The following is a 22,241-nucleotide window of genomic DNA, read 5'->3' on the forward strand; positions in this document are numbered from 1 at the left end:
TATATTATTTTAAACTCATTTTATAGTAGCTGCAGAATATTTTACTTACTTGTTAAACATTTAAGCCTGTTTTCAAGCTTATATTTTACTATTGAATAGGGCATTATTCAACATTTCTGTAGCGTTCTTCCTGTTTTTCAGATAATTTCTTTAATTGTAGCTTTCAAAAAGGAATTAATGGATCAGAGGGCATTAATATTCTTAAGCTTTCGACTAATAATATGTAAAGACCTCTTTTCCTGGACTTTTATCAGCAATAGTGTTTCTATTTCATTTAATGGGCCAAAAATGGAATTACATTTTAATTGGAATTTTTAAATTATTATGCTGTTGAATATTTTCTCATATTTTTTATCAGTTTCTGTTTATTCCTTTGCAGTCATTTGATCCCATCCTTTAATCACGATTTATATATGCTGTTTACCTTTATGGTTGCCAATTCTTTGTTATACTTACAAATATTATTCCCAATATGTTTGCCTATTAATTTTCAACATTGAACAGCATACCCTTCTCTAAAGGTTTTAAATAAATTAAAATGAGAGAAGAAGAAAAATGGAAAGGAAGTGTATCCTCTAATGAAAGATGTTGTATTCTTTGAACATTATTCCTGTATATATTTCTTTCCAAATATCGTGATTGAAAAAAAGCGTTATCAGCCAGTGAGATGTCCTCTACTGACTTCATTAAGTTTCTTTGTCCTTTCTTTGTCTTCATACAGTTTATGGTTCTCTCACAATGCTTAAATACTGGCTTGAAAATGGGAAGATTTTCTAGTTACAAGGATGTTTGCATACTTGATACCAAACATCTGGATGATTATACATATTTAAATGTTGAACATAATATAGACATGTGATTTTTATATTTTTTGAAAAGCAATATGCTGTATAATGCAGTTTTTACTTTAGAATACCATATTATTTAACATGTGGTTTCAAAGATTTTAAATATGTGACTTATTCTAAACTTTTCACTTCTAAATTATCAATACATATTTAGTAATTCCAGCTACTTTGAGAGGAAACAAGCCAGTTGACTATTTTATGAGTCATATAATTTTAGAAATAAAAGATATCTTAGTAGGACATAGTCTAATTTCTATTTTAAATAGATGAGAAATTGGAGATTAGAAATAGCAAGATGATTTGGAGGAACTAAAGACCTGGGACTGTAATCTCAGGGTCTGATCTTCATTTTTACAGTCTGTCAGGCTGTTGGAGTATTTGAGTGCCTAGTATATACATAATGCAGGATCAGACTTGGCTTATTGTATTCAAAGACAGAATTATTTAATAGGATTTATTTGAAGCTTTAATGTTTTTCATCCCATTAGGATAAATATAAAAATCTATATGAAATAAAAATACATTTCAAGGTATTCAGTCATTAATTTTCTTTTTTCTTTTTATAATACATATTTCAAAATTATAATTTTATCTGTGCATAGAGAGCATTGTAAAATAACCATAAACTTTAACTCAGTTTTTTTCTAATTGTTTCAATTACATAATTTGTCATTATATTTACCTTAATAACTCAGAAGACAAATAAGATGATCCAAGTTATTGAGTCTTAAACCTCAAATTTTAATTCAGGTCCTTTAAAAACAGAACATTAAAATACTCTGAAGGAAGTAGCTGACATGAGTGGCAAGAGTGTATAAAATTTTGTGAATTTTTTTCTAAATTTTCTTTTCAGATTTTGAATCCACTTGTTTCCAAGGCACAACTTTCCCAAACAGTCCAGTCTCGTTTAGTTAGTTGTAAAATTTTAGGAAAATTGACCAACAAATTTGATGCCCACACGTGAGTATTTGTATGTAATTTTTGGCCTACTTTATTACATTGATTTAAAATGTATAATGACTGTATAACAATAGTGTTATTTCATACTGTATACAAATTTAGTTATCTTAACTACATTATTTTAACTTTATAGAATTTTCATGACAGAATTTACTTTTTCAGAGGCTTTTCTTCTCAATCTCATGACTTTTCAAAATTGATACGTTTTTTCTTACTTCCTTAGTCTTCCCTATCTCATACCAAATGTAGTTTTGAGGGAAAAAATAGTATTATCTTATTGACTTTTGAAATTGGCAAACAGCGTAAAGATAGAATTTCTGCTTTTTTGCACTGTTGTTATGAATTTGTTATTTTGAATAATTTAACTTATTTTGAGGTTTATGGAACATGTTTATAATTTATATGCTCCTTGCCCACTTATTAAATACTAAATGGAAAGAATGGAATGTTGTATAATTGTAATAGAGGTAAAGGTGAAGAATATATTGATTGATGGTTGCCAGATTCAGATATTCTACTGCTACAGCCTTTTATCTCAGCTATGGACGTTTCAACCAATCCAAAGTTAACCATTATTTTAAAAAGACTCTGTGATATACATAATTTACAAGTGGCTAATATCCAAATTTAATAACATATGTAAAATACATTGTAAACGATTATTTTTTTTCTATTAAAGTACATTTGTTATTATTAAGGTGAGTTAAGATTTTAATGATAATTATTTAAGAATATTATTCTGAAATATTCATTTGCATGTTTCTTTTCTCCCCACTCTCAGCATTAAACGAGAAATACTTCCTCTGGTAAAATCACTCTGTCAAGATGTAGAATATGAAGTTCGATCTTGTATGTGTCGGCAATTAGAAAATATAGCTCAGGGTATTGGGTAGGTATACTTTGAACTCCTATGCTATTTCCATGAAAGCATGCCATTGAAAGGCTATATTTTACATGATCATGAAAAATGATCATAACAGGTACATCTTCTATGTCTGGATTAAAAGAGATAAAGAGTAATGTGCTTGCATGGTGATAGGCATTTGATTAATGTCAATTTCTTTTCTTCTCACCTTAGTTGCTTAGTTATCATTCCAGACACCTAGATTCAGGAAAGAAAAGATATCCCAGTATAAACCATACTCGGAATATGATTGTAGCATTTCTTTTGACTGACAATTCTTTGACTATATTACTGGGTCATTTCAGATGGGATTGCAGTTATTCCTCTATATCCTTGGGGGATTGGTTCCAGGACCTCTTTTGGATACCAAAATCTGAGGATGCTCAAGCCTCTGATATAAAAGAGTGTAGTTTTTCCATATGATTTGCTTATATCCTTCCACATGTTTAAAATCATCTGTAGACACTAATACCTAATACAATATAAATGCTATGTAAATAGTTATGCTGTATTGTTTAGGGAATAATGACAAGAAAAAATCTGTATGTTCAGTAAAGAAGAATTTTTTTTTCTGAATCTTTTCTATTAACGATTGGTTAAATCCACAAATGCGGAACCTGCAGAAGTGGAGGGCTGACTACACTCTAATGGAAGCCTTTCTGTATCTCCTGTGCAGCTTGAGGCTTCCAGTGTTTGTTTTGTTGCTCTCCTTGCTCTATGGGTGCATGAAGATCCAGGAGAGGCATAGCAGCCAATCTCCTCAGCCATAAAAATTGATCTCATTTCAATCTTATAAGTATGATATTAAAGGGAGTCTTCTCTAAAAACTATCTTGGGAAATCTTTTCTTTTAAAAAGAAGATTCAAAATTGGCACAAAAACTATTGGAACCTCTCATTTTTAGCATAAGTTGCACTGATTTCATCTGGTTCTTTGTTTCACACGCTAGGACAATCAGATTGTGGTCGTTTGTACCTTTGTAAGTTTTTTAAAAATTTGGGCCAATGTTTAAGGCTCTGAAAAGGCTCTAGAATGTCACACAGGGTATGGTAGAATGTCACACAGGCTATGGTAGATTGTCACACAGGGTATGGTGGTATAATCTGTCCCATTTCCACTCTTGCTAAATAGTATTTAAGTGTTATGTTGGAAGTTTAACACAATTAATGAAAGAGTTATTTGTTATGATTATTTTCATTTTTAATGCCCAGGGATAATTGAGTTGAATTTACATCACTATAACATGTTTTTGAAAAAGGAGAACTCTGTTTAAAGATTGAATGAAAATAACTTTTACAATAGAGATGAAATTATTTATCTTAAACTATTTTTTTTTGTTGTTAATAAATTCAAGGATTTCAGGAGGTATACAAATATAGTCTGAGCAAAATTTATATGAAATAAACTTTTATGACCTTTGGATATGTTCTGTCATATTTTACTCTCTTACCTCCTCTATCTGCATCCTGTGTTTGCTGAATGTTTGTGAACTACTGGTAATGTTAACATCTGTATCTATATAATCTAGATCAATCTCTTAGAAAAATTTTTTTTTTTTTTTTTTTTTTGCTGTTCAATTGGTCAAGCCCTTGTCTTTCTGCTGTGCTGTCTAATATGGTAGCCCCTAGTCACAAGTGACTATTTAAGTTTAAAATAAGGAAAATTAAATCTTTAGTTCCTCATTCATAATAAACTTATTTTAAAAAATGCTCAATAGCCACATGTGGCTACACTATTGAAGAGTCAGTGATAAACATTTCCATCATTGCAGAAAGTTTTACTTGACAGCATTGTCTTAGAGTGTTTGAGCTTTGCCCTGAATTTTTAAAAAATTTTCTACAGCTCTTAATAACTTTCTTGAACTCTTATCAACATCTTCTGTCAATGATGATTGATGCCATTTTCCATCTTGTACCCAAGAAAGCTAACCACATAATAAGACTCTCCTTTATCAGAGTGTTTGTTATTACACTTATTACATAATATTACAATTATTATTACATAATAAGTGACACCTTATGAGGAATAAGCAGAAACAAACTGTTGAATAATAACTATTTGTGATTGTATTATAAATATTATATACTCCCTAAAAGCATTTATATTGTGTTTCATTCTTTTAGGTATACCATCTAGAGTCATATATCATCATGTATACAGAAATTAGTTACTGTAATGTCATGTATTAGGTGAATGAAAAAGTAATTTATACCCTGAAATCTAGATAAAATTATATTATTTGGGTTTCTGCAGTTAGTACTAAGTTTTTCTAAGTAGTCCAGATAATTTGCTGGAGTTGTGTAAAATGGAAAACTATGTTATAATTTATAAAGTTTAATATAAACTCCTAGTTACTAAGATCTCTGTAGGTAACAATATTATGCTGGGGATAGTGGGATTGATTTAAATCATTATGAAATTACTATTAATGTTTCTTATGTGTATGGTATGCTTTCTCAATAAAACTGAAAGCTACTGGAGAGCAGGAACAGTGTCTTTATGATTTTTTGTATTTTCTGCAGCAAATAGCCCAGTCACTGGTTTTTAGTAAGTTCTTGCTACACATTTATTGATTTGATTTATTTTCTTTTATTGCTTATTGTGCAGGACAGAACTTACAAAAAGTGTGGTGCTCCCTGAATTAATAGAACTTTCTAGGGATGAAGGCAGCAGTGTACGACTTGCAGCTTTTGAAACTTTGGTTAATCTGCTTGACATATTTGATACAGGTAAATCATGTGAATACATATTTGCTTCTGAAAACAGTGTTTTTCCATATGTTTTATATCCCTAATAAGGAATAAAAGTCAATATAGAATTTTTTATGTTAAGTTTCATGTTAAACCTCCCTTCCTCCCTCTCTTTTTATGATTCATTCTGTTTTGGTGTCTTCTTGGCTTTCACTTTTACCCTGATGGTGTCGTAGTCCATTTTGTGTTGTTATAACAGAATACTTGAGACTGGGTAATTTATAAAGGAATTTATTTTGGCTCACATTTAAAAAATTATTTATTATGCTTTAAGTTCTGGGGTACATGTGCATAACATGCAGGCTTGTTACATTTGTATACACGTGCCATGGAGGTTTGCTGCATCCATCACCCCATCATCTATATTAGTTATTTCTCCTAATGCTACCCCTCCCCAATCCCCCTATCCCCTGCTATCTCTCCTCTAGCCCCCCACTCCCAGTCAGGTCCTGGGGTGTGATGTTTCCCTCCATGTGTCCACGTGTTCTCTTTGTTCAACACCCACTTATGAGTGAGAACAGGTCCCTGCAAAGGACATGAACTCATCCTTTTTAAGGCAGCATAGTATTCCATGGTGTATATGTGCCACATTTTCTTTATCCAGTCTATCACTGATAGACATTTGGGTTGGTTCCAAGTCTCTGCTGTTGTGAACAATGCCACAGTAAACATACATGTACATGTGTCTTTATAATAGAATGGTTTATAATCCTTTGAGTATGTACCCAGTAATGGGATTGCTGAGTCGAATGATATTTCTATTTCTATATCCTTGAGGAATTGCCACACTGCCTTCCACAATGGTTGAACTAATTTACACTCTCACCAACAGTGTAAAAGTGTTTCTGTTTCTCCACATCATCTCCAGCATCTGTTGTCTCCAGATTTTTTAATGATCACCATTCTAACTGGCGTGAGATGGTATCTCATTGTGGCTTTGAATTGCATTTCTCTAATGACCAGTGATGATGAGGTTTTTTTTATATGTATGTTGGCTGCATAAATGTCTTCTCAGGCTGGGAAGTTCAAGATTAGGTGGCTCTATCTGTCCTGTTTCTGATGAGGGCCTCATGATGCCTCATAATGTGGCAGAGAAATGGAAGGGGAAGCAGGCCTGAAAAAGGGAGAGGGGACAAAGGAGGCTTACCTGCTTTATAACAACCTGCTCTCCAGAGAGCTAACCCAGTCCCATGAGAGCTAATCTAGTCCCTTGTGAAGGACAGCTCACTTAATACCACAGGAACTTCATCAGTCAACCCATGAGGGTGGAGCTAGTGGGTGGACCCATGCGGCCCCACCTCTTAAATATTCCACCTTCCAATATTGTTGCACTGGAGCCAAACCTTGACAGGCATTTTGGCAGGGACAGACCATATTAAAATCATACTACATAGCATACAGTGTTGTTACATATTCCATCTCTCTTTTCACCCATCAAAACTTAACTGACTTGTGTGTGTATAGGGTTAAGAATTTAGCCTTATCTTTTTCACCTAATTGACATGAAGGCAGATCCTGAGATATGGTCTACATGAGTTTCCTCTCCTTAATAACATTTTAATAATAGAAATCTTACGGCCATTGGGGGAGAAATTTGGGATGGGTGTTTGAGTGGGAGAGGGTAAAGAGATATTCCTTATTGTTATGCAAATCATGTCACAAAGAGAGTAGAGTAACTGCTCTACTCAATGTATGACTAGACTCTTGACTAATGCTGTCATTAGTTATCAGTAAACATTAACCATTTTGAGAAAGTGAAATTTGGAGGGGTAAATGTCAAGTGCTTAGGTGCAGAATTCAATTGTGTAATCTTAATATTACATTTACATGGATTATCAACATTTTATCTGAACTAGATCTAGGAAGCCTCTTAAAGATTATTGCAATGTGGATGATAATTGTATTTGGGTTTTGGAGAACAGTCATTTACACAATATGACAAACCAGAGGAGTAAAACTGCAATGCATGATAAGTGAATGAATAAATCTTTTTTCCTCTAATAATGGGGCATCCCCAATCTCCAAACTAGAACCTTGCCATCATTTTTGATCTTTTCCCTTTTACTGCCCACACCTATTTATCACAGAGCTGGATCTCACCTGTGTTTGTGGCTTTATTTCCTACCATTCTTTCCCACTCCTCTTGTGTCTGATGCTTCAGTCCCACTTGCTTAGCATACCAGATTCTTTCATGCTTCTAGTCTTTTCTCATACTTTTTCTTTCTCTGTTCTTTCCTTCTATTTTTCTCCTAGCCGTCTTCTGCTCCCTTAGTTCCCAGTTCAACTAAAATTTCCTCCCTGACGTTTTTCTAAATCTCTTACACCAGGCATTGGCAAACTATGGCCTTTAGACCAAATTTGGCCTGTTCCCTGTTTTTTTGAATAAAGTTTATTGGAACAGAGCCATACTTATTTGTTCACATATTGTCTGTGGCTGTTTTTGTGATATAAGAACAGAGCTAAGTAGTTGGGACAGGGCCTGCAAAACCTAGAACAAATATAAAAAAAGTTTATAGATCCCTGCCTTATACCAACTATTAAGACAGTGATCATATCGTCTTATATTTTTTGTGTTTGGCTTTTCTGCTGGTTTACATTTCTCAAAATCAGAGATCATTTATTATTCATATTTCTACTCCCACTTAGTAACAGTGCTTGTTCTGTAAGAAATACAATGTGTTGAATGAATATCATTTAACAAAAATAGTAGATAGGTGCTGAAATGTAATGATAAAAGTAATAGTAATAATACTCATAAGGCTGTTACAGCATTTTACTTTGTATTTCCAGACAATAAGTGATTCATTTCTGAAATTTAAGAACACTTTAAGAAATTTGGAGAGAATTTAGAATTGAGACTTAAATAGTGCCAATATGTCAGATACTTGTAACCTAAGCAGATGTATTCAAAGAATCAATCAACTTTTTAAAGAAGAGTCAGCTAAGAAGTAAAAGTGATGAAATTCAATATATAGAACATATTATAAGCTAATGTAGTTTTAGTAAAAAATGAAATGATAAAATGGGCTGCATCATGGTCTGAGATGTATGTAAAAGAGAATAAGAAAAGTTTTTTTTGCTTGCTATTTATTTCTGCTAATGGTGTTAGAATTCTTTTACTTATTCAGACTCAAATCCTCAATCATCTTAGCTTTTTTTTTTTAGTTTTTAAATGTTGAACCAAACTTGGGTTCCTGAGGTAAACTTCAATTGATCGTGATAGAGTATTCTTTTTAAGTATTTCTTTTTTTCTTTTTTCCCATTTATTTATTTTATTGCATTTTAGGTTTTGGGGTACATGTGAAGAACATGCAAAATTGTTGCATAGGTACACACGTGGCAGTGTGATTTGCTGCCTTCCTCCCCATCTCCTACATCTGCCATTTCTCTCCTTGCTATCTCTCCCCAGCTCCCCACCCCCCACCGTCCCTCCGCTGTTTCCCCCCAACTGACCCCAGTGTGTAGTGCTCCCCTCTGTGTCCATGTGTTCTCATTGTTCAACATCTTAGCTTTTTAATTCATAATCACTCTTTCTTTTCTGTTCCCAATGGCCTGCAGTATGAAGTCCAAACCCCTTAACCTGACATTAAAGTTTTAGATCATTTCAAGCTTCCTCTTAACCCTTTTTCACCACCCACCTCCATCATCATTGCTTTCAGGTATTTTCAATTACTATGAACTAGGCTAACATAGTAATTTTTCTTTCTGGAATATGTGTGTGTATTAGTTTCCACATGTGCAGTGTGGGCATCTGAATTAAAGTATGTATTATTTTGTTTTGTTTTCCAGATGACAGAAGTCAAACTATACTTCCATTAGTGAAATCATTTTGTGAAAAATCTTTCAAAGCAGATGAATCAATTCTTATTTCTTTATCTTTCCATTTAGGAAAACTATGTCATGGACTATATGGTATGATATATTCTAAGAATTTCAAGACTGTAGATAATTTTTCCCTTTTTTTCTATCTTAGTCATTAAACTTTGGCTCTTCAGTTAATTGCAAAGCCTACCTTTTAAGTACATAAAAATCTTATGAGATCTTAGAATTTTGATAGCATCATTTACAACACATTTAGGAATGACTTTTTCACGAATAGAACCTATTTGAAAAAACAATGACAATAAAGTAAGCATAGCTCATTAAATATCTGAATACTTATATATTATTTGGTATGTGATAATAGAAGCTCAGGCTTATTAACTATTGGTACATAGTAAGTATACACTTATTAATCATTTATTGAATAATTTGTATCATGTGAGAAGTTCAGCTTGGGATGTGGAATAATACCATAACTCTTGGCATTTTGAACTCATTACTTAGTTCTTAGCTTTCTATATCAATGGGAGAGAGACTGTGTAGTAATGAACTCATAACAATATATTATCAATTTCTAGCTTCTTGAGATAGTTAATGACTGTGGAACCATTCCACTGATTAAATATATTTTGAGTCTACTTTGCTGTCTTTCAGATTCAATTTTTAAGCTCCATTCCTGCAAAGAGAGAGAGAGAAATACACACACACACCCCTTTTCTGCCAGCAATTGTAGAACGTTTATTGTAAGAAAATGGCAGTTATTTAAATAGTCACAATATTGTTATTATTAGTGACTTTTTAGTGGCCTACAGTATGGTACATGCTGCGGCAATTAATGCAGGCATAGTTCTGCATTATATAAGTTATGCTTTTGAAATTAAAATATTACTAGAATTAACATGAGGTAAAATAATGTGACCTGTTAGATTCCTAACAGTTACTTTTTTCATGTTTCTTTTATTTATGAACTATCTGCAACCACTTATTTAAGTATTTTGCTCCTATTATATTTTTATTGTACTTTGATTTTCCCTTTTAAAATTTTGTTTTTAATTGAAATGTTGAGCATAGGTTTTTGAATTTGTTTTAGGAATTTTTACTCCAGATCAGCACTTGAGATTTTTAGAATTTTATAAGAAACTTTGCACATTGGGTTTGCAACAAGAAAATGGACACAGTGAGAACCAGATTCCACCCCAAATCCTAGAGCAGGAGAAGAAATATATTTCAGTACGGAAGAACTGTGCTTATAACTTTCCGGTAATAAATATATATTTATATTTATTGAGGATTTTTATTATAACTTTAAAATATGTGAATGGATGTCAAAATATTGCCATATTTGATACTTGCTGCTTAGCATTATGTCTAATACATACAGAATATTACAACATAGTACACACAGATTAAATATTTGTGAAATTTATATCTTTGTGGACAAATCAGAATGATATACACATATTTGGATCTTCCAAATATGGTTTCTAATTAAATTATAATTCAGAGATCATGATTTCAATTTAAGTGAAACAATTATAATATTAGGTATTGATGCATGTTTTTTTTTCCTTCCCACTCATCTCCTCCCTTCCACCTCCACCAGGCCATGATTGTTTTTGTTGATCCTAAAAACTTCCACTTGGAACTCTATTCTACATTCTTCTGCCTTTGTCATGACCCTGAAGTACCAGTCAGATACACTATTGCTATTTGCTTTTATGAAGTAAGTCTGAAGACTTGATATCACTTTACATTTGTTGTTAATTCTACCTATGTATTGGATGATTTTTTTGATATTTTGTACACTTGTACTTATAGATGATAAGATACAGACTGCATATCTCTTTTATGTTCTCGTCTTAAATCTTGTTTAAAAATTTCCATAATTCTTTTTTAGCGTGTTTACAGAATCCATTTCCATAAATACATTATATTTATGTATTCTTTTATGAATCCATTTATTCACCATATCTATACCAAGTGCTTTACTTTAAGCCAGACATTTTGGTAGATATGGGTGATGCAAATTTTGAAGTAAAAGTAGTTTTCGTATGCTTTATAATATTTACAGTTAACTTTGCACCTAAACTTAAGTGCTTGAGAACCAATAGAAAGTTGAGATACATTAATTATTTTTTACTACAAATGGATGGTGTTTCATGAGCGTGGCTTTCAGATTCTGCTATTATGACTCTCCACAAAGTAAGAGCAAAAGTAAATTTAAACTTTTATGATGAATGTAACTAACATTTTAATCCTTGAAGTTGAAATTGGGGGCATGTTTCTTGAATGATAGCAAGAAGTGAACCTAAGCCATGGTTGCAGTAAATATGGGTAAGCTATAACTTTCAACTTCTAAACTGACACATTAAAAACCTCTGGATAAGTGGTATATTAAGATATTTCCTTTCTTTATTAAGTGATATAATAAGTTCTTATTCTTAGTGAGAATATTTCACCTCCTTCCTTGCACTGTGTTCCTGTGTCAGAACACTTTGATTAGCTGCAACTGTGCAGGATATCCATCCATAGCATCATTACAAATGTTGCTTAGATTATTTTTTGGCTATTGGGTGATAGTTTTGCTTTTTAAAAAGAACATTTTTTCTGGTATGAATGAAAAATATATGCACTGTACAAAATCTTGGACATCTTCCCTTTAAAGTATAATTAGTTAAAATAATTTCAGTGCACAATTATATCATCTTTGTAAAATACACCTGTAGAACACTGCTTTTGGAGGAGAGGGGAGAGGGCAGAGAGCACTGGTCGGCTGAGCAGAATATTCATCTCCAAGATGCATTAAATGATCATTTAGGCTTGGTTACCATGTCCACATGTACTTGTTAGATCATTGGTCTCCAGAGACGGTTGTACAAGATTGGAGTCTGAGAATGCAGTATTTATACAATTTTAGTCTATTTATGTTTGTTTTTCTCATCACTTTAATATTTAATTTTGTTTATGTTTTATAGTGGACATGATATAGCACCATATAATTAAACATGGAAATATACATGTGTATACAAAAATGTTTCACTGGTGGAAGTGAGTTTGATAATCATTGATTGGGTGGCTAGTTTCCATATTCTACAACAATCATACCATCTAGATAGGGTAAGAATGGTGTGTCCCTCCATGAAATGAAGGGCCAGTGTAAGTTTTTATTTTAAGTAATGAAAATCCACTGGCTGATTTAAATTTTTCTAACAGTGTTAATGCTAGATTCTGATAATTGCTTTACTATATTCTTTGTTCTTGTTTTTCAGAATAATAATATTTTGGAAATATTTTCAAGTCAAAAACAATCCTGTTAGAGCAAAAAATTTTAAAGCCCTTTCTTTATCCAGGGACCATTTTTTTTTTTCAAATAAAACTTTACTCAAGCCGAGTGTGTTTTAAAAAGAATAAGGTGAAGTAGAAACTGGTAAATTCAACATTGTGGGCTCTGAGTTTATCTAGAGAAAAAAAAACTACTGTCTACAAGGGGAACTGTACTATTCTGGACTCTCCTGACTCCTCTCATGCTGATTAAAGTATTTGATGGGGAAAAGGAAAGTTGGTTTGCTTTCTTAGGAGTTACTGCTACCCCAGTATCACTGTAGGCCTTCAGTATGAAGTTACTCTCTGGGAAGTTCTGAACTGGTATGGATACTTGTATGCCTAGAATATCCTTTAAGACCCTGTTGGCTACTCTAAGACTTTAAAATGTGAACTAGAGGCCCCTGTGGGTTTCTTATTACCATTGATGTGAAAGTTATGACTCTGGTAAATCGCATTCTTTTGTATTTCCTCACCCTATGTATGCTCATATGTCCACACATTTCAGTATGTTACGAGGCAGACTAGAAAGCTGGTTATATTTGCACCACTAATTTTTATAGAAACTGATTTTATATTTGTGTTATAACATGGCTTTATTTTAGAAGGAATATATAACAAGGATGTATTTTTTAAAAAATTACTATTGTAACCTCTATGTGTCTAGTAGTCTCAATCTGAGAGACTTTATTGCTATATTTTAGGTGTCTAAACTTCTGAATTCTGGAGTATATTTAATACATAAAGAACTAATAACATTATTACAAGATGAATCACTGGAGGTAATATTTTCTTACTCTTTGGTTCTTAATTCTTTTATGTTTGGTCCAAATAGACTGATGCCTTTTCTTCCCTACTTCTTGGAATTATGTGAACTCTTTCAGCTGGCTAGCCCCAGAAGCTTCAAACTGATGTACCACTGTGTCATAAACTGGATATTGGGAAGATCTTTAAAAAAATTAGGTTTTAAATATATTCAGTTTTAAAACTTAGTATATATGTATTTGTTTATTAAGAAAAGTTTAGGAAAAAAAAACCAGGCAAAAGAATATCTTTAATTCCAATTACTGTTACATTATTTTTTTTCTTTTTTAATATAAATCTTCTTTTCTATATAAAGGTTTTTATTTTACTCAATTATAATCATATGTCACATTTTAATAACTTTTTTTTCTCTTGCCATTGTTTGGGTAGTATTTTACCCCTTAGTATGTACTTATGAAGACTTTGAAATACTTTATTTTGATGCTGTATTTAGATAGTCCCTTCAGCTAAATGACTGTTAATTTACCAAAGCTCAACTCATGAATATTTTGATATCATTGAGAATATTATCCGATTTAAACCACCTGTCAAAAGTTTGGAGACAGTTTTTGAACATGTTAGTTTTGTAGAAGCAGCTATCTCAGATTTAGACTATTTGAACAATATCAAGAGGCAGGTACACTAATCTCTTTTCAAAGGTTGGCCAAGGCAGTTGATCATGTTTCTAAGACTTTTCAGCACAAAGATGACAGAGTAAGAAAATAGAAATCCCCAAAATATTTGGGAAAAAAACACACTATTAGTGTATAGAAACTGACGTGTGGAATTAGCTAATCTAGAAAAAACATAGTAATCACTATAACAGTAATCAAGATCTCTGTTAAAAGGTACTAGATGCTCTTATAGATCATCTTCCAGAAATCTTGGAACTTATGTCTACTGGTGGAGAAAGCAGTGTTCAAGAAAATAAGGTAAATTTCATCTTTCAGAAACATTCTAAGCTTTGTAAATATTATCCTATTCTACAGGGTGTTGTGAGGTGTCAATGAAGGAATGTTTGGAAAACATGTAAAGTAGTGCAAACCACATAGCAGTTGGTCAGTAAAAGTCTGTTGGAGTTTGAACAGCTTGAATTTCCTTTGTCTTTCTTACATTAATAATTTTAAATTACTGTGATTGTTATTTATTGTATTTGGAGTTTCGGTTTATATTTTCATTTTTCATTAGCATTAATGATTATTCTAAGAATAGCAAATAATGAGGACAAGAGGGTAGAAATTTATTCTTTATTATTATTTTTTAACCTAAGAAAAGGGTAGGAGTTTAGGAGGTCAAAGCCTGTTGACAGTAATGATATGTAATACATTGTACTATAGCTAGAAGAACTGCTATAATCTGACAGGAAGAATGAGTTGTTTTTATTTCAAAATTTGGTTCCCAGGAATCATACATTTTACTTAAGTATTTCTTTTAAAAGTATTTGATTTAGTCAGATAATTTTCTCCTTGTGACAGTTAAGATGTCTCCTAAACTCTGAAATGAGCAGGCATATTCCCCTCCCCAATGTATTATAAGACTGAGTAATTTTACTGAGTGCTGCAATTTATTTATTTATGTGTAATTGATTCTTTTGATCCATTTCATTTTTCAGTTATCTTCTTTGCCTGACTTGATTCCAGCACTCACAGCTGCTGAACAGCGAGCTGCAGCCTCTTTAAAATGGAGAACTCATGAAAAGCTACTTCAGAAATATGCCTGCCTGCCACATGTCATATCAAGTGATCAGATTTATTATCGTTTCTTACAAAGAATGTTCACAATCATGATGACAAATGTGAGCTCAGTACCTTTCATCTTATTCTTTTGAACTCATGGTTGATTCTGGAATTACCACTTTCTTCATATTTTCAAAATAGTGGAACAAACTCAGTTCATTCCATTCTTCCTAGGAGGATGTCACCTTCCCAGGTCCAGAGGAGGGACTTCAGGTTTCCCTTTGCTACCCAGCTAGGTTTCCCTCTGAGAATCTTTTCTCGAACTGGAGAGAGGAATGACCAGGTGGCGCTTTCAACTATCCTTTGTTGATATACTGCCAAGAACAGTGTAGACTCACTTCAAAATTGAAATAGTTCTTAAGAGGGTCGTTGACGAGACTTAGTGAATTTAACTGCAAAGGACCTTCTGTTCTGATGTGCACCTCTGATGTATCCACAACCTTAGTGTCTGATCCTAGCTATCTGTTTTGCCAAGGCACCCCTTAAACTTCCTAGTACTAGTTTGGCTACTTTTATAGTAACTAAAGTGTGGCTATGGAACAGAGAAAGCTTATACAAATACATGGATGTACTACTATTGATAACCTTATAATTAGAGTTAACAGAAAAAAAAAGACTCCCTCCTTAAAACAAGGTGGTAGTCAAGCCTCCTCACAAAGTTGTCTACTTTTGTTCACAGAAATTTATGGGGGGATTATTTAACTCATAATTTACTGTGCATTTAATATGAGATCCTATTGCCATTTTTTGAAATATAGAAACATTCCATGGTTTAGCGATCTGGGCACAGAAGGCTTGGGACAAGCCCAGCTGGTCAGGCCTGCCCCTGGGGCAGATGCCAGGTTGGAGGAGTGCAAGCTGGGTGAGCCCCACACCCATCTACTGGGCACACCTACCTGGTTGTATACCAGTGGTACCACTGCCCTGCCCTGCCCTAACTTGCCCTGCCCTGCCCTGACTTGCCCTGCCCTGCCCTGCCCTGCCCTGACTTGCCCTGCCCAGGGATCTTCTACCCTTGACCCACTGCATTGCCAGACTACCAGCAGGCATACCTTGCAACCTGTTCTGAGCTGTAATCAGTCCTACTGAAACTATTAAAAAAAATTGAGGAGGAGGGGTTCCTGTTTAATTCTACAAAGCCACCATCACCCTGGCAAAAACAACACAAAAAAAGAAAACTACGAGTCAGTATTCCCGATGAACATTGACATAAAAATCCTCAAGAAAATACTAGCAAACCAAATCCTTTAGAACATCAAAATGTTAATTCATCACAGTCAAGTGTGCTTCATTCCTGCAATTCAAGGTTAGTTTAATGTAAGCAAATCAATAAATGTTATTCACCACATAAAAAGGATTAAAAGCAAAAATTATATGGTCATTTCATAGTTGCAGAAAAGGCTTTTGGTAAAATCCAACATCTCTTTGTGTTAAAAACCTTCAACAAAGAAGGCATTGAAGGAACATACCTCAAAATAATAAGAGCCATCTATGACAAACCCATAGCCAATATCATACTGATTGGGCAAAAGCTGGAAGCCGTCCCCTTGAGAATTGGAACAAGACAAGGATGCCCACTCACACCACTCCTATTAAACCTAGTATCAGAAGTCCTAGCCAGAGCAGTCAGTCAAAAGAAAGAAATTAAAGGCATCCAGATGGGAAAAGAGGAAGTCAAATGATCACTCTTTGCTGATGATATGATTCTATACTTAGAAAACCCTAAGGATCCTGTCAAAAGGCTCCTAGACCTGATAAACCACTTCAGTAAAGTTTCAGGTTACAAAACCAATGTACAAAAATCAGTAGCATTTCTATACACCAATAATGTTCAAGCTGCGAGCCAAATCAAGAATGCAATCCCAATTATAATAGCCACAAAAAAAAATCCAGTAACACATCTAACCAAGGAGGTGAAAGATCTCTACAAGGGGAACTATAAAACACTGCTGAAAGAAATCATAGATGACATAAACAAATGGAAAAACATTCTGTGCTTATGGATTGGAAGAATCAATATTGTTGAAATGGCCATATTGCCCAAAGGAATTACAGATTCAACACATTCATATCAAACTACCAATGTAATTTTTCACAGAATTAGAAAAATTATTCTAAAATTTATATGGGACCAAAAAAGAGCCTGAATAGCCAGCTCAATCTTCAGCTGCTACTTCAGCTCTCTGAATACCCAGTTTTTCTGTCAGCCTTGTACCTGTTAGTTTTAGAGTCTATTGATTATCCTTGCTTGAATCAGTGATTTCATTATAACTTGCAAAATAATTTTAAAATTCCATCATTTCTTAACGCATTTTTGATGGTGGCATTCTGTGAAGAAGTACATTCCTTTGTCCACATTGGTTATTTGATGACCTTGAGCTACATTTACTAATGTAAAGACAGGATGAATTCTTAATATTTTTCCTCTAATTATCAATTTTCAGAGCTAGGATTTGGTGCAGTAGCTATTTTTAATGGTGACAAGTGTACTTTGTTTTTAATTTTGACTCTCTTTTAGATAAAGTAATGTCATTGCAGTTATTTTTTGTGCACAAATTGTCACTTCTTCAAGCTGGCTCTTATGTGCTTTTGATCTGATTACATTTATCTTTGACTTTGGGCCCAAAAGAATACCTTACAGCATAAACTATAATATCTATTTTATATGAGATACAAAATGTGCATATTTTCATATGACTAGTATATATGTATTTGAAATTTTATCAGTAAATACAAAATGAAAGAAAAGAATAACATGCTTTTATTTTGTTTACCATTTATTGAAAATTCATTTTCCGTAAGTCCAGTCATGTTTCTGCTTACGTACATTTCTTAAATTTTCTAAATCATAGGGAATACTCTCTTTTTACATTCAACAGATTAAAAACCCCTTTCAAATTGTACCAGATAGAATGTGAATAGCTTGTATAAAGTATGAGAGGAGGTAGCAGGTAACACTGTCTCAGCAACGTAGTTTCATTCTATTTGAATTTCAAGGATTCCCACTATAATATTTGGGATCTTTAGTAATTCAACATTATATTTGTATGCAAGTCAAGATAATGAACGTGAATTTTTACTGGACACAATATACCTGGTTAAGAGATTTTTCTCTAATGTATGGTTTGAACCCTAACCCAGGAAAGATAAATAGCTGTGTTTATTTAAATTAAGGTTCTGCCTAGTGGTGTGACAGAAATTCAAAGGACAAAGGGACTTGAAATACTGTTAAGAATGATTGAATGGTGTTTTTTGGATTCTAAACTTCATCTATATCATGAAGAGCTAGAATTAAGCCAGAAGAATTGAAGAGCATACCTGATCATGGGGTCCCTAAATTTATATTTTAGTAGTGGCATATTTTTGGTGATGTACCTGACACATGGCATGTTATAGCAAATGTTTGTCAGATGAATTAATGACAAAGCCCAGGGAACAGCTAAAAGAATAGGTGACAGGGATGTATTTGATCATTTAAGGTGAGATGGCAAGGAAATGAGAGTCAAATCTGGATGATTTGGACATGACTATGCCAAATTAACTTTGTAATATAATTATTAGTTGATTTGTCTGGTGCTTAACATTAATTTGTGAAAATACTTCCAGAAGGATAGAAGTTCAATTAGTTGAGAGGCAGTGAACGCTTCATTTCCTTTTAGTCAATGACTTAAAATTGATTTGGTGGGGCCAAATTATCTAGAATAGAATTAGCCTAGTGTAACTGTCTGTCTTATTTATTTCTTCAAGAATGTCTTACCTGTCCAAAAGGCAGCCTCACGAACTCTATGCATTTTTCTGCGTTATAATCGAAAACAGGAACAGAGACATGAGGTCATTCAAAAATTAATTGAACGTAAGTAAACATTATCTACTATTTTGAAAAAGGGAAAGTAAACAAACTAGTTGGCTTTAGTTATATTTGACTTATGTATCATTTTGTGGTGAATAATTAGGTTGATATTGGGTTTTATAAGTTGATTTTTATTTTTTAGAAATCCTTATGGCAAGATTAGATCTATGATGAATGAAAGTAATAATTACTCTGTTTTCTTTTGTGAGTTTCTATACTTTAGAAATTAAAATATGTTTACTTATATTGAAAGCCCAGTTTCTACCCTGATGAAATAACATTTGGAACTAAAATATAAATAGACTATCCATGAATCTAATCATTTATTTTATGGTCCTGTTTCAATACTAACATAATTAATTAACATAAAGAATCTGGGATTTTTCCTTGAATACAGTTGATAGTATATTTGAATATGAATTTGATGAGCCTAGTTGGTTTATAATGCCTTAATGAACTAAGTCAGTTTACAAATGCAAATTTATTTTGATTTGGTAAGAGCTAAAATCAAGGCAGAACCCTTTGGTTTATAGTATTGATCCTAGAAATAGTTGCACACACCAATATATACTTAGTAAGTTTGTTAATTATTGTATATTTGCTTTGCTCATAATGTCTGAATGTTTTTACTAATCTATATTATCCAGCATAGGCAGGTAATGGGATTTTCTAGCTATTGGAGTTTACCATTTTAAATGTGGATCACTACTTTTCAAAAAATTAGAATATTTTTATAAAATTCCATTTAAGAAAAAGTATGCTCAGCATACTTTAATCTTTCTTTTTATAGTCTTATTTTTATTCAGTTTTCAGTGGTAACACCTCATGTTTAGAATGTTTTATTTTGAAAGAAGATTCAATTTGGTTTTAAATATTAAGAGTTTTATTTTTGAACATTTATGTAAAAAGAAAATTAACCTTTTTAATATTGATCTGAATTATTATCAATAATACTGTTTACATATGACTGTATCTAGCATTTTTAAGGAAACAAAAGGAAGAAAACAGTTAATTTGATTATTAAAACACTTTGAAGTTATACAGACCTGTGTTTGAATTCTAGCTCTGCACCTGCCAGCTGTATGACTTTAAACTCACTAAATCTCAGTATCCTTATCTTTAGGAGGAAGAAGTATGTGCATCTCTTTGGGCTGCTTTTCAGGGTTAAATGAGATAATATGTGTAAAGTACTTAGAACATAGTGGGTGATAAAAAGTAAAATTAGTCATTCCATAGTTAATAAATGCTTATGAAATTGAATGAAATGTTTGACAAAACTTTTTTATGGTTTTTGAGGTGTCAACTTGGGGATTTACAAATCTGAGGTAAATAATAATGATTTTTTCCCTCTTATCTCTTGTACTTGCTAGCCGAATTGTGAGTATGAAGAAACTTGTTATGAATTTTGTGTGTCTAATTTTGTCACATTAATTTCATGTAGGAAAAATTAACTTAAGATGATTTTTGTTGTTTCTAGAATTGGGCCAAGGAAAAAGTTATTGGAATAGACTTCGATTTTTGGATACTTGTGAATTTATTATAGAGATATTTTCCAAATCGTTTTTCTGTAAATATTTCTTTCTACCTGCTATTGAACTGACACATGATCCAGTAGCAAATGTGAGGTATGTTATCAATCAATGAAAAAATTTGAAAACATTGTATTTATTTTTATCTACTGTAGTGAACATATGCAACATCTTTTTCTTAGCCAATTAAAAATTTAAGTGAAGAATTTACACATGCTTTGAAATTGTTAGTATTCATAATTGATGGGTATCAGTAAGACTTGGAAGCACACTCTTTCAACACTGTCTCAGATCTTTAGTTTTACTGGGTTGAGAGCAGTAAGTCACAGCCAGATTGGTAACCTTCTTTGGCTGTTTAGGTATAGACATTGCAATGATTAGAAGGTTGAGTAGATATTATTAATTTATTATTAAAACTAAAGAAAAGTTGGTCAGTAGCCTTGTCACTTCAAAGTTGGCTTGGTGAGCGTCTGTCACTATAGTTCAGTGACATTAAAGTAAATGCACATTATTACATAAGAGCTATTTTTATACATTTGAGAATGGAATGAAAATAATTTTAAACCCTCAGTCATTAGATTACTGTGTTCTAAGTCCTGTGTCTCCATTTTGAACTTGAACTCAGATCTTCAGGAAAGAGAGGCATCAGAGTCAGTTGGCCAAAGGCTTTCTGAACAAACTCTAGAACTCTCTTCTGAATTTTCATACACTAGGGGCACTTAGTTTTATGCAGCTCTTTTATAAACAACTGATGTGAATTTTAGGCAATATGTAAAAACATCAAAACTTTTTAATAGGAGGAGTTGGTGAGATAATAAGCTAGCTAAGGAGGACAGTTTCTGGAACCACACTCCCTGAGCTGAAATTCCAGCTCTATATTAGGTGTGTATCTTTAACCAAGTTACAAAACTTCTGTGTGCATTGATTTCCTTAGTACCTAATTTATTAAGTATTCTGAGGTACAAATACCTGAGATAATATACATAAATTATCCAAAAGGTGAGGTCCCTAATCTCAAGAATTTGATCATCTCATGGGCCCAGGAGTCTTATGGAGATGAATCACTACAATGGCTTGTGTAGCTTCTGCTGAATGTCTATTTTCTAGACCTTCTAGCCTTGGGTTATAAAGAATTGAGTGTGCATAGATTAAGTGTTTTGGTTTTTCCTTAACTTAGTGTTTAAAATTTAAACTCATCAAGTTTATACAGTATCAAGCTGGAAAAAGACTCTTGGTATTCAGAGAAGCCTTTTCCACAGCTGCCAGAAATGAAATTTCTTTGGGGGGATTGATGCTCCTTAATTAGAGAAAGCATTACTAGGTTTAGCTGCATCCATGGTGAGTTCTGAATGAGACTGAGACCATTATTGCTATTTACAGTACTGGAAATTCTATAGGAGGAGCTTCTTTACCCTTTTTGGTTAAATATGAAGCAAATTTTGTTGTATATGAAGAATCCTCAAGTAAAGATTCAGCTGAGAAAGTGTTCTGGAAACTCTAAAAATGGGATTCAGTTGTCTCAAGGTTGCAATAAAAATAAAAAATAATAATTTGGAAGGCATTCAGATGAATAGATGAATATAGCAGCTATAAAATAGATATCTACCTAGCATCCCTATCTAAAACAGAAAAAGAGTAGACTTTTAGCTTAGCAAAGCAGAATATATTACCTGTGAACTGCCTCCTCCTGGAAAGGTTTTTTTTGTTTGTTTTTTTTT

At 32.8% G+C, this 22,241-nt stretch overlaps 1 protein-coding gene across 3 annotated transcripts in view; it reads left to right on the plus strand.

Moving 5' to 3' along the window:
* PPP4R4 (protein phosphatase 4 regulatory subunit 4) overlaps window positions 1–22,241 on the plus strand; it is a 115,913-nt gene that overhangs the window by 68,414 nt on the left and 25,258 nt on the right. For all 3 annotated transcript variants that reach the window (XM_017547010.2, XM_017547013.2, XM_017547012.2), the window contains 11 exons: window positions 1,702–1,808; window positions 2,590–2,697; window positions 5,319–5,440; window positions 9,251–9,373; window positions 10,374–10,543; window positions 10,887–11,006; window positions 13,309–13,386; window positions 14,257–14,340; window positions 15,021–15,203; window positions 18,892–18,997; window positions 20,472–20,619. In XM_017547010.2, coding sequence (XP_017402499.1) covers window positions 1,702–1,808; window positions 2,590–2,697; window positions 5,319–5,440; window positions 9,251–9,373; window positions 10,374–10,543; window positions 10,887–11,006; window positions 13,309–13,386; window positions 14,257–14,340; window positions 15,021–15,203; window positions 18,892–18,997; window positions 20,472–20,619 — 1,349 coding nt within the window. The remainder of the gene's footprint in view (window positions 1–1,701; window positions 1,809–2,589; window positions 2,698–5,318; window positions 5,441–9,250; window positions 9,374–10,373; window positions 10,544–10,886; window positions 11,007–13,308; window positions 13,387–14,256; window positions 14,341–15,020; window positions 15,204–18,891; window positions 18,998–20,471; window positions 20,620–22,241) is intronic.

The sequence above is a fragment of the Cebus imitator genome, unplaced genomic scaffold (genome assembly GCF_001604975.1).
Source record: "Cebus imitator isolate Cc_AM_T3 unplaced genomic scaffold, Cebus_imitator-1.0 Scaffold193, whole genome shotgun sequence".
In the NCBI taxonomy this organism is placed as follows: Eukaryota; Metazoa; Chordata; class Mammalia; order Primates; family Cebidae; genus Cebus; species Cebus imitator.